Source organism: Carassius gibelio, chromosome A15 (assembly GCF_023724105.1).
Source record: "Carassius gibelio isolate Cgi1373 ecotype wild population from Czech Republic chromosome A15, carGib1.2-hapl.c, whole genome shotgun sequence".
Lineage (NCBI taxonomy): Eukaryota > Metazoa > Chordata > Actinopteri > Cypriniformes > Cyprinidae > Carassius > Carassius gibelio.
In genome coordinates this window covers 9,245,078-9,262,577 of record NC_068385.1, presented here as the reverse complement: position 1 = coordinate 9,262,577, position 17,500 = coordinate 9,245,078, and the positions used below count along the sequence as shown (strand labels likewise).

Below are 17,500 nucleotides of genomic sequence, written 5' to 3'. Positions count from 1 at the left end.
GCGATCCATCACTCACACACACACACACTCATTCATCATGGAGCTTCAGGGAAAGATGCTCCTTCAAGACCAAAAAACTGCCAACAAAACAAATGTGAGTAATATTCATACAGCAGCCAGATATGACACACGTCTGAGTGTGTGTGTGTGTGTGAGATGGAAAACACTTACAAACAACACGCTGTGAAATAAATCGAGTGCCGATATGCAAACAGCAGGAAATGAGCGTGTTAAAATTGATCTGTGTAATAACACACACTGCTGCTGTTTACATGCGTGTGTGTGTGTGTGTGTGAATGGGTTAATAAATAACAGTGAGGATGATGATGGTGATGATGAAGCACGTGTCTCACCCTCTAATGAGTGAACGCCCTTCTGTCGAGCCGCTTCATACACACTGCTGAAGTCATCGCCCAGGTTTGGATCAGCACCGGCCTCCAGCAGCACCTTCACCACACTGAACACACACACACACACACACACACACCATCAGTAACACACACACACCATCAGTAACACACACACACACACACACACACACACACACACTCAGTGAAGAAACTTTCCCAAACCACACACACTGCTCCTGGCTTCAGCTCGTTAAACTAAACCAGCACCTCGTTTACACATGACAGGAACATCAGATCACATCACTGTCTGACACAACACATCGAGGAGCTTGATTATGCTGACAACTGAGTGAAATACTAACTACACTGAAGTGAGCATTATCTTAAATATTCAACTAGGTGGAAACTATTTGATTATGCAGATCCAGTCGGTCTCTATCTGTGAAAACTAGTCACACTCGCGCTGCTTTCGGACACAAATAACTGCAATAAAATGAGAAAAGAAGTCAGATTTCATCTAGAGGCAATGTTAGGAACTGCGCTCAAACTCAATCTGACTAAAAGCTCATTTTTTAATGATATCAACCTCAAACTTGGAGCACGTTTTTAGACTCACAGCTTTAATTTTCATGCAGTTTTAAAGTAACACATTTGGAAAATATATACATTTTTAAAATATTCACAATTTTTTCACTTGAGAAATCATTTGCCAGTCACTTGTACTCTAAAGCATTCCAGGCTTTTTATTTTTTAAGTTGAAATTTGACTCTGAGGTGTACTTCATATTCAAAAAGGGGTTAAAAGGTAATAAATAGATTATAACTACTGCATAATTATAATTTAGTACCTTAACACGCCCTTAAAATACAAAATAACAAACAAAAATATAATAACATTTAGTTTGGTCCGGAGCAACATAAAGTGATAAACCAGGATTTTCCCACACAACTAGTTGGGAAAAAACACCTAGCGTCTGTAAAATTCACATTATTTTGACAGAATTCTACTGTAAGATGAATGACATGCAGTGTGTGCTGAACTTCATGAATGAATATATACGAGCGTCTTAACTCATGCCCTGTTCCCATCCACTCCGGAATAATCCCAGCACATTCCTAAGGAGCGTTATTCCTGCGCTCCGGACTGAGGCCTCGTGCCGCTGGATCGGAACGGTCAACAATTCCTGCTCTTCACGGCGGGTCATTGTCCACGTGAATGGACAGATCCGGGAGGTGTAAGAGTGCAAACAGTCTCACACACATCACAGCTCAGCAAACATCTGCGTCTGAAGCACATCCTTCTCGCTGCTAGCAACAGTCACAGACTTAATCACACTGTCTGAGCATCTGTCCCGTCACAACGGCCAACGAAACACACCGTGATATACTCCACAGGACGAAGACATGTCTGATAAAGAGCTGGGATCTGCTGCGAGATGCATGCGAGCTTCACAAAGACTTTGGGCTAAATCTGAACTTAACAATGGGCTCGAAATGTAACCTACTGCATCTACACGTCTCTATTAATGAAAAAACTCACTGGGATTTTAAATTACACCACAAAAAGTATGATGACAAATACATATATATTTTTTTCAATAATGATGAGAAATTTTATTTGAATATATCAGTGTATGAAATTTATAAGTGCATATAATCTGAAAATTATCAGTACTGACGATTCTAGCATTGGAACTGAATGAAATTCCTTTGATAAAATAAGGTTTCATAAATTTGGACTCTTTTGAGCAGTCATGAGTTATAAATTCAAAGGAATTTAACATTTTCAAGCATTAATTAGCCTAATTTTACTTGCATAAACTTTCACTTTCAGATGAATAGACATCGATTTTTCATGCTGCAATAATTCAGCAACAAAATTCAGTCCCAAAAGTGTGTGAGATACAGCGAAATATCTAAATACATTTTACTAAAAATTGTCATTAAATGATTTCAGTTAATCAGACATGCTTTGAGAATACTAACATGTAACTATCCATTAAAAAGAATCCAGAAAAATAAATCAATCTATGGAATTTGGGAAAATATAAAACAAAATTGTGGCCAATGAATGAATACAAATAATAACAGGTTTTATATGGCCCTAAAAATGTCACATTTGTTCAACTTTTACAAAACCAATGTTAAGCTATACACTTCTATTAATTAGACTTTTTTGGTTACAAAAATGTCATTTAACCATTAAAATGGGATTTCACAGAGCCCTACACATCAGAACCAGAGCAAAGCACATCTTTACCAACATCCACACGAACTGTGATGGACTCAGATACAAGAGACGTGTGAGAGATGAAGGTCATTCATACACCACAGTCAGAAGCTGTGTGGGCGGAGCCTCACTCCCCCTGCAGCTCTGATTGGCCACCAGGTGCTTTGAATGACAGGAAGACACGGGACTCTGAGTTATGCTACTCATAACAGAGAGAGAGAGAGAGACACACACACACACACACACACACACACACACACACACACACACAGAGAAAGGCATCTGTGATAAATGATAATATTTTCAATAGAGACACTGATAGAAACACCATTAATCAGTTTCCAGAGCGCAGGGGCGGATCTAGAGAAATAGTGATGGGGTGGCGAGAAGGGGGCAGGAATTTTTGAGGGGTGGCAACATATGGCAGACGTATATATACTGAATTTAGTCACAGTTATCACAGTTTGATGATAAATATATGTGCACACTACAAAAGGACACAGCTATCATTTACAAACTTAATCTCATGCAATCGATGTCTTGCATTTGAAACAGTTATAACAAACATTACAAACATATAAGGAATAAGTGACCATACCCCATAAGCACCACACACTCACTAATACATACAGTATGCATCAACATGTCATTAAGAGCATTATAAAAGATTCAGTCTTATCAATATGTCAATTTATTATAAGAAACACAAGATTTTAACAGCCATTTCCAGCTGGGGAGACTCAACTGATTTTCTACAGTTTAGTGTTAATCATCATCTAACTCAACCAGTCAAGAGCTACATTTAGCCTTAGATGTTATATGAATATGGTCCTGAAGCATAGGTGTTATTAGCTGACAATAATAATAAATAAACATTATAGGCACAAATACAAATGTACTTTTAGAAATTGTTTTTGAAAGTATGGTGTTATTGTTTTGGAAAGCTTAAATTAAAACTTCTATGAAAACTTGTGTGATATTCCTTCAAAATAATGTTTTAGTATATCTTTTTTTAAGTATATTTTACTAAGCAATTTCTTACATAATTTCTTTGAGTTAGACCAAACTTTTATTTTGGTGAGTTGTAGACATAGTTTCTGTGTTTTTTAATTAACTATTATTATTAGCTAATAGGAAGTATAGCATATCATACTCTACTGTGCAATAGTACTATATTTCTGTTTGAATTTCTTTAAAGTTTCACCAAAATTTTATTTTGACAGTTTGTCTTAAAGACATTGCCATTTCTGTCAGGCAAATCATTTGAATCAGTTCGGGAGTTCGGGAGTTCGGAGCGGGATCGCGAATCATTTGTGTCAGTTATGGGGATCGCGAATCTTTTGAGTCAGTTCGGGAGTTCGGAGCGGGATCGCGAATCATTTGTGTCAGTTATGGGGATCGCGAATCTTTTGAGTCAGTTCGGGAGTTCGGAGCGGGATCGCGAATCATTTGTGTCAGTTATGGGGATCGCGAATCTTTTGAGTCAGTTTGGGAGTTCAAAGCGGGTTCGCGAATCATTTGAATCAGTTCGGGAGTTCGTAGCGGGATTGCGAATCATTTGTGTCAGTTATGGGGATCGCGAATCTTTTGAGTCAGTTTGGGAGTTCAAAGCGGGTTCGCGAATCATTTGAATCAGTTCGGGAGTTCGTAGCGGGATTGCGAATCATTTGTGTCAGTTATGGGGATCGCGAATCTTTTGAGTCAGTTTGGGAGTTCAAAGCGGGTTCGCGAATCATTTGAATCAGTTCGGGAGTTCGGAGCGGGATCACGAATCACGAAAGATTCGCGCTTGTAAATTTTCAAATTGGCCATAACCTGTAATTCGTTGCTGCCAACTGGGGTGGCAGCAGGGGTGGCAAGGCTTTCTTTTGCTACCCCGGTAGATCCGCCCCTGCCAGTGAGTGAGAGAGACGCTTTCAACAGTACAGTCTGTTTTTATCAAAATCACTTGAAAAGGGATACACACACACACACATAAAAGTGTTAACAAAATTATATTTTACATAAAAAAATTAAGCATGTTTTTAGGACCTTTAAGATTTTAAGAAAAAAATTTTTTTTTGTTAAATAACACTATATACACTAAAATAGTATTAATATATTATAGAATATACTTCTATTTTAAAATATTTACACATTAATTCTAACTATAATTATAGAGTTTTTACTGTATTTCAGCCATAGTTAATATATAATGAAAATATGGTGATGAAAATGAAATTTTATGGTATTATCAACAAAACAAAACCAATTCTACTGCAAAAGAGGGAATGTTGACTCAACAATGGTCATTCACTTCTCTCATATCATTCCAAACCTCACGATATTCTTGTATTTGTATAATTTGAAGAATATTATGTGGGAAATAACACTGGAGCATGGACTGTTTTTATTGTACAAACAAAACACACTGAGACATATCTCTAAATATCTTCTTTTGTGATAATAGAAAGTCATACAGATAAAGGACGAAAGGAACTTCATATCATCCACATGCGTGCGTGAGTGTGTGTGTGTGTGTGTGTGTGTTGTCCCGTTTCAAACGACTGGTGACACTGACTCCAGAAATTGGATTTGGTGACCTCCTCTCGCTCTCTCTCTCTCTCTCTCTCTCCTTCTGTCTCTCCTCCGTCTGTGTGTGTTTGTGAAGTGAGCTTTAATTCAGTTAAACTAAAGGTTCTGTGGGCCTCTGACACACAAGCTCTGCCACGGCATTCTGGGTAAAGAGTTCACACACTCACACACAGACACACTCACACAGATGCTCACACACTCTCAAACATACACAATGACACACACACACTCTCTCAGACACACGCACACACAAACACACACACACTCTCTCTCTCAGATACACACAGACACACACACACACTCTCTCTCAGATTCACACACACACTCTCTCTCTCTCTCTCTCAGACACATGCACACACACACACACAGTTAGACACACGCACAGACACTCAAACACACACACACACACACACACTCACTTGTGCTGTCTGTTCATGGCGGCCACCATGAGGGGTGTCCAGCCCAAACGGTGTCGACTGTTCGGATCAACTCCCTGCGCCAACAACCTGACACACACACAGAGAGAGAGAGAGAGAGAGAGAGAGAGAGAGAGAGAGAGAGAGAGAGAGAGAGTGTGTTAGTGAGAATACTGCAATTCAATTCCAATTCAGTGAAGCTTTATTAGCATGACTGTGCACGGATACACATACAGCACAGGACAGACAGAAAGACCTGCTCTAAGGCTGTGTGTGTGTGTGTGTGTGTGTGTGTGTGTGTGTTTACAGTCAACAGTGAGCTGACACTTACCCGTCCTTACCAGACTGACGGTCACTGACCTCTAACTTAAAACATTTAACACATCTGGTGTCTCTCTCACAAACTCGCTCTATCTCACACACACACACACACACACACACACACACACACACACACACACACACACACACAGAGGCTCAGCAGGGTTACACACATCTCAGTCTGTGTTCCTACACGAGAGTTTAAACTTTAACATCATCTCAGTGACACTGAAATAATAACCTGGAACAACATCCTCCTGATTCTTTTCAAATGCTGATTACTTCTATATATATATAACGATATTGGTCATTTTCAGAACAATAACAGAGTATAGTAAACACAAAACATTTCAATATTATGCAAAAACAAATCATATCACTTTTTGCACAATTGGTCAATTCTACATTTCCTACACAAAGTCAACAACTCCCATCAAACAAACAAACAAAACATAAATAAATAGAATGATGGATAGATTATAAATAAATAAAAGAACAAACAAGAATAATAAACTACTGCACTGATGAAGCACAGTTACGATGCTCTTTATCTCCTGTTGATTAACAAAAATATATAATAATAATAATAATAATAATAATAATTAAATTAATTATTTATAAATGTATATGAATATTTAAAATCATATTGTAACTATAGTAAATTAAATCTTTATACAGATTAAATGGATGCCTTTTACAAAAAAAAAAACTGAAAAACATGGACTAATTTAAATAATTATGATTTAGAAGATTTAGAAGGTTTTTTGTAACATTATAATGTATTTAGCATCATTTTATTTTTTTGCATTTTACTGTCTTTGCTGAATAAAATCATCAGTGTGTTGAGAAAAGAGTTACAGATGAAGCACTGAATATGATGATGATGATGATGATGATGATGATGATGGTATCTCACCTGAGCAGCTGCTCTGTGTTACTGGATCTAGCAGCATCTAGAAGAGCCTCGACTGCGCACAGAAACACAAACACGCCTCATAAACAAGATCTGCGAGGGACATGTGGCTTTATTATTATAAAGATGAATAGTGTGTGTGTGGACCTTTATCATCACTGTCCTTCTTAAAGCAGAAGGCGAGGGCCGCGGCTGAAATGACGCCCGCGACGCCCGCAGCACCAGCGGCCTGTGAGCGGCTCTCGTGTCCGGCTCTGTGGCGCCCCGAGGCGGTCAGACTCGCCCAGCTGCTCCGCCGGACCTCCAGACTCTCGCGCCACCTGCTGGCCAGCTGATGGTACTGCACGCGCGACTCCTCGCTCTTACCGGACGCTCGCGGGGCTCTGGCCACCGGACTCCGGTTCGGGTCGAGCTCACAGAGGTGTCGGAAGCGGGAGGCCTCGCCGTGGCCGGTCTGCAGCGCGCGGCACGGCGACAGACTGCGCGACCTTCGCATCAGGACGCGCGCCGGTACCGACGACAGGAACATCGCGAGCGTGCGAGCTAACGCGGCGATAACAACGGGTACCGTGAACCGATGAGACGGTGTTTTTAGTTTTAGTGCTTCTATGATCTCGCCGACAGCCGGTTTATGGTTTTAAGGACAGCAGGTGAATCAGAGCTCGAGATCGGAAACGTGTGTCCGGTAAACGAAAAACATCCGCCGAGCGAAGGGGATCATGGGAAGTGTAGTTTAATAACGCCACGTCACTACCGCAGCGCATACACTCAGAAAGAGATATTTTATTTACATTTTTATTTTGTTTTATTTCAGTTTATTATAGTTTTTATTTGAATTTATTGTATTTTTGTCTGATGAACAATACTTCTAAAGCATTTATGAAGCTTATTTAATGTTAATTCTAACATTTACTAATTCATTATTAAAATATAACGTTGAATTGGGAATCAACATCAATTAACAATTAATGAATGTGTTTTCATTAAATCAACAAAGATTAATAAATACTGTGTTGTTCATTGTTTGTTTGTGTTAGTTAATATATTATCTAATGGAACCTTATTGTAAAGCATTAGCTATATATATATATATATATATATATATATATATATATATATATATATAATTATTATTTTTTTATTTTTTATTTTTTTCTCTGATCATTAATTAATAATAGATCAAATTTTCTTTGGTTAGTGGTTAGTTTAATTTTTAGGGCTTTATTTTTTGTTTTTCACTTTTCTTACAAATGAGATATAATTTTTTTTTGATTATTTATTCATTTATTTATTATTATTATTATTATTATTATTATATATTTTTGATTGACAATTGATAGATTTTTGTATAAATGTATTTATTTATTTTGTTTACATTTTTTTAAGTGTAATGCAATTTTTTAGACATTCAAAGTTGTTGTTTTTTCCCAACTAGATGAGAGGCGAAAGATTAAATTTTCTGCTTTTGATTCTAATATTTTATTATTGTATTATTATTGAATCAGCAGTATCAGGTCCAAATATTATTATATATGCATGTGACGCGTGTGACCAGCAGGTGGCGCCTAAACTCACAAAACACACGAGCAACAGCGGAACAACTATTGAAGACTAGAAGATTACAAGACTATTAATACAAAGATGAATATTATATCAGTGCAATCTCTTAATAAAATTCTAAGTACTTCATATATTGTCTGTCCAAAATAAAGTATAAAATCAACCACAGACTTCAACTCGATCACGGGTATTTATAAAAACAAGATGTTTTATTCTACACTGCCAAAACGAGCTGTGCAAAGGGTTAAAATAAGGTCTTCACATTCAAACAAGGTTTTAGAATTGAAATGAACATGACATAGTTTGATTTCAGTGCTGTTTGCTGTGTTTATTTGGTCACTTTTGAATGGAGAAGGCACCACAGATGGACATTATAAGATCTACTGACTTTAGTACTGGACACAACACAGATATATTTTGATTTCTGATCTTCAGATGGATGCTGAGAGAAGCAGGTGATGGTCAGACATGAGAATAACCTGCGCTGTGTGCCAAGTGAACGTGTGTTTGTCATCAGATGAGGTGTTTTCCTGATCTCACTGATGTTTCTGTCAGGTGACTGTGGTTTGATAGAAACATAAACCCAACATCTCCACACCTCAGACTTCCTGTGGTGTGTGTCTCACGTCTTCTGCTCTGTATTATTAAAACATCAAATAGCACAGTGGCATTGAAATAGCTTAAATCAGGACTTTTGCTCAGTGTGTTTCTATCCGGTGGTGTTTTAGTGGACGTAAAACACTTTCTAAAACAATGCTGTTCTCATTATTATACATTAAGAATTATCTTTATTATTATTATTTTTATTATTATTATTAATATGGAATTAATGCAATTTATATATTATTCATTTATTAAAATTACAATTTATTAAAATATTAATCATTTTATATTATTATTATGATTATTATAATATTGAATAGGCTAATAATATAAATAAATAGATCAATAAATACATGTTTATTTATTTACATTTTCATTAATTACTTATGTGTTAAATGTACTATTAAACACTCTTAATTCATGTTTATATTATTATTACTTTTATTATTATTATTATTATTATTATTATTATGTATTAAATTCACATGAGATACATTTTCAAATACATTTCATGCACGATTTCTGCCTCAGTAAAGTAACAAAACTCACGGAAGCCTCACGAATGAATAATCTTTCTCATACGTGATGTTTTTTTGTATTAAGAGTGATCTTACAGTAGTTAAAGAGTAAATGCGACGGTTATGATGAGACGCTAAGAACACGTCAGCGCTGTGCGCGTGCACGAGGGTGGGCGGAGCTCAGCTGTCAGTCATGCCCGCGCGCTCCCGTCTCTACTCATCAATTACACGCAGCAGGCCGTAACAGCAGCTCGTGCGATTGCGTTAATTTGTTTTTCCACTCGCGTGTGCATCTAGATCTTTAAACGAACGTATGTTTGAGCATCAGACGCGCTGGATGTGAATTAGGGATTCAGAGAGAGAGAAAAAGAGAGAGAGAGAGAGAGAGAAACCGCCCGTGCGTTTAACGCGCGTCTCCCTCGCGTCAATCATCACGCGACGCGCGTCGGGAACTTCAAGCGCAAACTCTCCCGATAGTTTCACCGGGAGATGATGTCCGCGGAGCAGGTCCAGATCCCGGATGACCGAGCCTTCAGCCGGTTCAGAGGCGAGTGTCAGTCCGAGGAGGGATGGAGTGTCACCTACAACAGAAACAACATCTGTGTGTGGATCCAGATGCTGCAGGAGGAGAAGAGCCTGCACAGGATCAAGGTGAGCACATCTATAGCCTTCTATAGATGCTGATCTTTACATGATGAGATTCTGCTGCTTGTGATGTAAATCAGTGAGATGTTTCTAACACTAGAGCAGATACTGATATAAACTGATGTAGATATCACTCTATATCTCCAGTAATGAGATGAGATGTGAATGATCCACACATATAACACTGAAGAAATCAAGGCTCCTCAGAAGATGTGAGATGTTCTGGAGGCTTGTGAAGATCATTCCTCCGCTGAGGAACAGTGAAAGTAAAGCTCCTCAAAAGATCCTGAGGATCAGATCTGAGACTCTAAAACATGATTGATGGAGAATCAAGTAAAGATGAGCTGCTTCAGTCCAGGAAGAGTTCATCTGGAGATATTACTGACCTTATTCTGACCTTTACTTGATCACGATCAGGAGAGATCTGAGTCGAGCTGAAGCTGAACGCTTGTACAGTTACACTGATATTGTACTTCTTTATAAATTGTGTGCAGTAAGAGTTAACAGCAGAGTTTTGTTGATGATAGGGTTCAACTGGTCAGTGAAGCACTAGTTGGTCACGAGTGTGTGTGTGTGTGTGTGTGTCAGCGGTGTGTGTTTAACAGGGCACATCCGGGTGTGTGACGTGTGACAGGTGTTGACACACATGTACAGGAGTGTTTGCTGAAGTGCAGGATGTGCACGTGTGTGTTTGTCTTCTCAGACGTCATGGAGATGTGTTCATCACACACGAGTGGACCGGACGGAGTTCAGCTCACACCGCTGTGTGTTTCATCCAGTGTCTGTCAGTACCACATCTTCTGAGTCTCTGTTTGCTCAAGGTTTTGCAGGAAACTCCAGAGTTCAGAAAGTTCAAAACCTGCTTGTTCAGGTGCTGGATTCTCACGCGGCTCAGCTGAGAGCTCACCTGTGCATCACCCACACACACACACACACACACACACACACACGCTGACCCTTTGTTCTCAATACACAAAATAGGAAGAAATCCGTAAAACAAAGAAGCAAGGTTATGAACAGCAGAAGTAAAGCAGGAGAGAAGAAATCAGGCAGAATGATTCATCACCAACCTTCATCATCACTCCTGTTTGACAGACCTGTGTGTGTTTGTGTTTGTGTGTCTGAGTGTGTGTGTGAGTGTGTGTGTGTGTGTGTCAGTGAGTGAGTGAGTGTGTGTGTGTGTGTCTGAGTGTGTGTGTGTGTGTGTGTTTGAACAGAGATGACATCACTAAATTCAATGATGAACTGTCTTTAACTATCATGTTGCATTATTGACACTATTTTCCAAATGAATGTTGTTCAGTTGCTTTGACACAATATATTTTGTTTAAAGCGCTATATAAATAAAGGTGACTTGACGTGTGTGTGTGTGTGTCAGTGAGTGAGTTTGTGTGTCAGTGAGTGAGTGAGTGTGTGTGTGTGTGTGCTGACGTGTGTTCCTGTGGAGGAAACAGCAGTAGAGTATAATAACACTAAATGCTGAAGTGTGAGAAATACTCTATAGCCTGCAGAACAAAGGTCAGAGAGAACGAGAGCGAGTGAGATTGATTCAGTGAATAAATATTCTCTCTCTCTCTCTCTCTCTCTCTCTTTCACACATCCACAGTATATGTGCCAACATCATATTATGGAATTCGTGGCCTAATGGTTAGAGAGAGAGAGTGTGTGTGTGTGTGTGTGTGTGTGTTCACTGCTCTGTGCATGTGCACTTCGGATGGGTTAAATGCAGAGCACGAATTCTGAGTATGGGTCACCATACTTGGCTGAATTTCACGTCACTTTATTAGTAGTAGTAGTAGTAGTAGTAGTAGTAGTAGCATTAGCAGGGGCGGATCTACCGGGGTGGCAAATGCCACCCTAAAAGAAAGCCTTGCCACCCCAGTTGGCAGCAACGAATTAAACCTGCAGTCGGTAACAAGGAAGAACATCGTAGCCGGAACTACTTCTCTCTGTTTATGTCTATGAAGGATCACAAAGGTACTGGGTTACTCCGCCGCGGTATCCCCGAAGCAGTCTAAAATAGTCCGAATATAAACACTTATTATAGGTGTACCCTAGTGATTCAGGACAAGCTAAAAACACGGTTTGGAAAATGAATTCATGGTGTACTCGCTTATTATATACATTTTGTATACTTTGAACAAAAAAAAAAGTTACGGACCGCAGCTCTGATTGGTTGTTTCTTACCTGGAGCTCTGGCTACAATGTCCTTCCGCAACACGCAAGCAGTTCTGTTTATTAACAGCTAGAGCGTTAAAAGTTACCGACTGCAGCTTTAAAGGTTATGGCCAATTTGAAAATTTACGAGCACGAATCTTTCGTGATTTGTGATCCGGCTACGAACTCCCGTACTGATTCAAATGATTTGCAATCCCCAAACTGACTCAAATGATTCGCGAACTCGCTTTGAAGTCCTGGACTGACTCAAATGATTCGCGATCCCGCTACGAACTCCCAAACTGACTCAAATGATTCACGAACCTGCTTTGAACTCCCGAACTGAGTCAAATGATTCGCGATCCCGCTCCGAACTCCCAAACTGACTCAAATGATTCGTGATCCCGCTACGAACTCCCGAACTCATTCAAATGATTCGCGATCCCCAAACTGACTCAAATGATTCACGAACCCGCTTTGAACTCCCGAACTGATTCAAATGATTCGCGATTCCCAAACTGACTCAAATGATTCGCGATCCCGCTCCGAACTCCCAAACTGACTCAAATGATTCGTGATCCCCATAACTGACTCAAATGATTCGCAATCCCGCTACGAACTCCCGAACTCATTCAAATGATTTGCGATCCCCAAACTCTAATAATTTACAAAGTGTTAATATACTGTAATATTTTTGTTGTTGTTGTTGTTGTTGTTGTTGCTATAAAAACAGACTTAAGCCATCAATAGCCTTTAAAATGGCTTAAAATGCATTATATAAAAAAATAATGAGGCAATAATGATTGGTTAATAATAACACTGTTAAAATACATAATGTAGGCAAATACAAAATAAACAATGTTATGTACATGTTATTACAAATGCCATGTGATTGCTGCTGTTACACTTACAGGACAATCAAATCCTTGTTTAGGCGACTGACCAAACATATCATTCAAATATTCACTTCATCTTTCATTTTTGGACACCTTTTTGCTATAGATGACACAGGCTTTATAATTTCTTCAACAAAAAACGTGCATATCACAACCCTTACAAAAATAAACCATGGTTTTATCATAGTAAAACTGCTTAGTTTCCTTTTGCATGATCTCTGAATGCTTGAGACTATTAAATAAATTAGAGTCATTATAAAGTTATAGCCACAGGAAAATGTCGAGATAAAACAATGAAGTGAAGTAATTAAAACATTTATAAAAACTGTAATTGTATCTTGGTGATACTAAAATAACACTGGTTATTTTTTACTCGTTTTCTGACTAAATGCACAATGCTCTGTCACATGAAAGCAAGCTTGTGTTTCTAGAAGTGTCTGCGGCTCTAGTAGAAAATTATTATATTATTTTTATATTGTCATGTCTCTTCACACTGTCCATTCATACTGTACTATGACTTTTTAAATGAAACATAAGCTAAGATAGCTAATAGATAACGTTAATATAGTTTGAGCATGATCTTCTGAAGGTTCAGCTTTCACTGAACAATTATTGATAAAGAAAACTAATGAAGTTATAAATGGAGTCCAAATGAGAAAACACAATTTTTTATATAAAAATTATTTATATTATACTATTATTCCATCCATCCATCCATCCATCTGTTCATCCGTTCATTTGCATTATATGTAACAGTAGTTTGAGTTTTGCTTGTCATCAGGATTTTCAGGCGAATGTTTTCCACAGAAACTCCTTTGAAAGCATCACAGAAGGAAGCTTGCAGTGGATTCGTTGCATTAGAGTCCCTTCCGCTGCTGATTACAGCTTGTTATCTGCTCATTAACAGGTGAAACAAACACAAGATCACAGAAAGACTTCAGTCTCTCTGTGTGTGTGTGTGTGTGTGTTTCTGGTTTATGATGAAAGAATAGATGTAAGTGAAGAACACATGACTGCAGGCATTAAATAAAGCACTAGAAACCAGAACACACACACACACTCACACACACATACACACATATGTATGAGTGTGCAGCTCTATGTGGGCGGCTGTAGATGTCAGGTTCTCCTCAAAGCTGCTTGGATTCCCCTGAACCACACACACACACACACACACACACACACACACACACACACACACACACACACACACACAGAGTCTGTCCTCCAGTGGAGCTTCAGGAATCCTGCCTCTTTCAGTAAAGACTGACCATCAGCGCTGAGGTCAATAATGATCATGTTTGCTGCTCGAGATGATTTTAACCTCATCTATTAACTTCTAAATCACGTTTAATCAACTGTAATCGCTGTAATCCTAAACCAATCAGAGAAACAGGATCTGGACCAGAAAAACTCAGCACAAGCTGACCACTTTTACCTTAATATTTTGGTAATATTTCATATTTATTAGAATTTTTATATTTATTTTGTGAATGCTTAGTTTTTATGCATTTTATTACCAAGTTGGTAGAATAATCTTTAAAAAAAATATATATAATTCTTGTCAAGTGCAATGCATCATGGGAGGTGTATTTTGTCTGATCTTCATGTTTCTCATACTTTTTAGCTTCATTCAAGAATGTGTAAATAAAGTGTAGAGTCCTATGGAATGAATTCAGTTCTATTTTTTTCCCCAAATTCTGTTTTCCATTAAAAACTTATAGATTAGATTTTTAAAATGTAATTAAATAATAACAATTTATAATTGATCAAAAAATTACCAATAATACTGATCTATGAAATGTTTTTATTTACATTTTTTAATTCTCTGTATTTTTTTCTGGATTCTGTGCTCTATGATTTAATACCAATTTAGTATCTAAAATGTTGGTAATCAACCGAATGCAATTTTTAAAAAAAATGTAATCAAATTAAATCTGAGCAATTGCTTTCATTGTAAACAAATTGCTGCAGGACATGTTTACGGTTTATTACAGCAAAAAAATAAAAAATATATTATTTTGCTATTCCTTATATCACACTATGATTTATTTTACATATATAGTGATTTTATATCACAATATTTAATATATTTATTGCATTAAAATAATGTTTTAAAAATCTAAATCATTGTTGTTATTAAGCAAGACAGAACTGATATATGTGTGTGTGTGTGTGTATGTATGTGTGTGTGTGTGTGTGTGTGTGTGTATCATTTCTGATATTAGTATTTGTTCTGGATTTGTTCTGGAGTGTTTAATATGTAGTATATGTGAGGGATGATCAATCATTCGGTCATTATCTTGAAATAGAGCCAATCGAAGTGAGCAGGATGTCAGGATCAGGAGGTTTATGTTGTTTATTTTCACTCCTCATTCTGTTGTTCTGCCAGCATCCAGCGAGTGTTTTCGGATCAGAATGAATGTGGTGTGGTATCTGTGCTGTTCACCTGAGCATCATTCAGCTGTATGACAGGATGATTCATCTGCACAGTCACATGAACCGACTGCAGATGCAGCGAGTGACGTGTTACCGTCTAGAGATGATTTAAATGTCACACTTTTGTCATTGCGTTAGTTCTCTGAAGTCATTTACAGTGATGGTCAAGTTAGATTTTTTAGAATAGCAGCGTAGTTTAGTTTCTTATGATCATTTTTACATTTACATGTATGCATCTGTCAGCTTCAAAGCAGTTTACGTTGCATTCAAGTTGCACATTTGAGCAGTTCTTTCTGTACCTGAAAATTGAACCCATGACCTTGGTGTGAACCACATGATGTCCTGTTTGAGCTACAGGAAATATTTGTTGGCCCCATCTTTGTATTGTATAATTGTTTATGATTTATCTTTCTTATCTTTTTTTTTAATAATTTCTTCATAATTTTTCAATGTGCATTTTCAAAAATATGACTGCAGTCCACCATAAACAGTCACAATTCAGATTCATGAAAATGTTCCTTCTTTCTTTCTTTATTTATTTCGTTATTTATTTATTATGTCTCACACAGACATGCAGAACTCTTTTTATCGATCTATAAATCAGAAAATACTGTCAGTAGACAGAAAACAAACATTTTCGCCATGTTTTTAGGAATAAAATATAAATCAGTGTGAGTGATATATGAACAAACCCTACAGTAAAATTATTTAGAATATAGAGAGGAATAAAACTCTAAGTTTCGGTGTGTGTAAGTGCTGCAGAACTGGAGGAAGAACCTCACAGCCTTTAAAAATATGCATTTTCGGCTGTTTTTAGAAATAAAATGTTAAATAAATCATTGTGAATAATAATATATGAACTAACCCTTCAGTAAAATTCTTCAGAATATAGAGAGGAATAAATCTCTAAGTTTTGGTGTTTGTAAGTGCTGCTGAAGTGGAGAAAAAACTCATCTTGAGAAAATGGCTTTAGAAAAGTTGATCGTAAATTAAATCTACAGATGCAAATAGATAAAGTACAATAATACAACCAGGTAAATTATATATGAACAAACCTCTCAGTAAAATCCTTCAGAATATAGATATGAATAAATCTCTAAGTTTTGGTGTGTGTAAGTGCTGCAGAACTGGAGGAAGAACCTCACAGCCTTTAAAAATATGCATTTTCGGCTGTTTTTAGAAATAAAATGTTAAATAAATCATTGTGAATAATAATATATGAACAAAGCCCTCAGTAAAATCCTTCAGAATATAGATATGAATAAAACTCTAAGTTTTGGTGTGTGTAAGTGCTGCTTAAGTGGAGAAACAAACTCTTAAAGATATGTACTGTAATTGAAATCTACAGATGCAAATGGATAAAGTGCAATAAAATTACCACTTAGTTTTTTCTATGTAGCATGTATTTTTATTTATTTACTCTCCTTTTTCATCCTCTCTGCTATAGATTTAGGACTTCTGTATGTACAGTAAATGTGCTTTGTGATTTCGAGCGAATCGAGTAACAAGACCTTCGCTTTTGTTCCTGGTGTATCGTCTCTAAAAATGATCAAATACTGATCTAGTTTGGTTTGGTTTGGCAGACTCTAATGGTTTATTTCCAGTGATCAAGACTGTTTTTACAGTAAACACATAGAGGTAAATGAGTTCAGCGTCTGCTCCAGGGACTTTTACTCAAAGTCACCGTTTCTCTTATTTAACGTACATTAGCTAATGTTTCATGTCAACCAGCCATTTAAAGAGATGTGATGTCAGGTCTTCTTTTTTACTATTACTATTTATGTATAATTTATTTTTATTTCATTTTTACCTTTCATTTAATTCCAGTTAGTGATTTTAGTGCTTCAACTCAAGTTAATTAAGCAGCTTACTCAGTTAT

General features: G+C 37.3%; 2 protein-coding genes across 2 annotated transcripts in view; one reads left to right on the top strand and one right to left on the bottom strand.

Moving 5' to 3' along the window:
* Positions 1-7,516, bottom strand: part of LOC128029102 (caseinolytic peptidase B protein homolog) — a 22,334-nt gene extending 14,818 nt beyond the window's left edge. Inside the window, exons 1-4 of the mRNA XM_052616642.1 lie at positions 6,951-7,516; positions 6,807-6,858; positions 5,573-5,659; positions 354-457 (exon numbers count right to left, since the gene is read on the bottom strand). Of these exons, the coding sequence (XP_052472602.1) occupies positions 354-457; positions 5,573-5,659; positions 6,807-6,858; positions 6,951-7,332 (625 nt within the window). The 5' untranslated portion in view covers positions 7,333-7,516. The remainder of the gene's footprint in view (positions 1-353; positions 458-5,572; positions 5,660-6,806; positions 6,859-6,950) is intronic.
* Positions 7,517-9,638: 2,122 nt separating this feature from the next.
* The window catches only part of LOC128029107 (START domain-containing protein 10-like), an 11,941-nt gene continuing 4,079 nt past the window's right edge, over positions 9,639-17,500 (top strand). Inside the window, exon 1 of the mRNA XM_052616651.1 lies at positions 9,639-10,135. Within this exon, the coding sequence (XP_052472611.1) occupies positions 9,974-10,135 (162 nt within the window). The 5' untranslated portion in view covers positions 9,639-9,973. The remainder of the gene's footprint in view (positions 10,136-17,500) is intronic.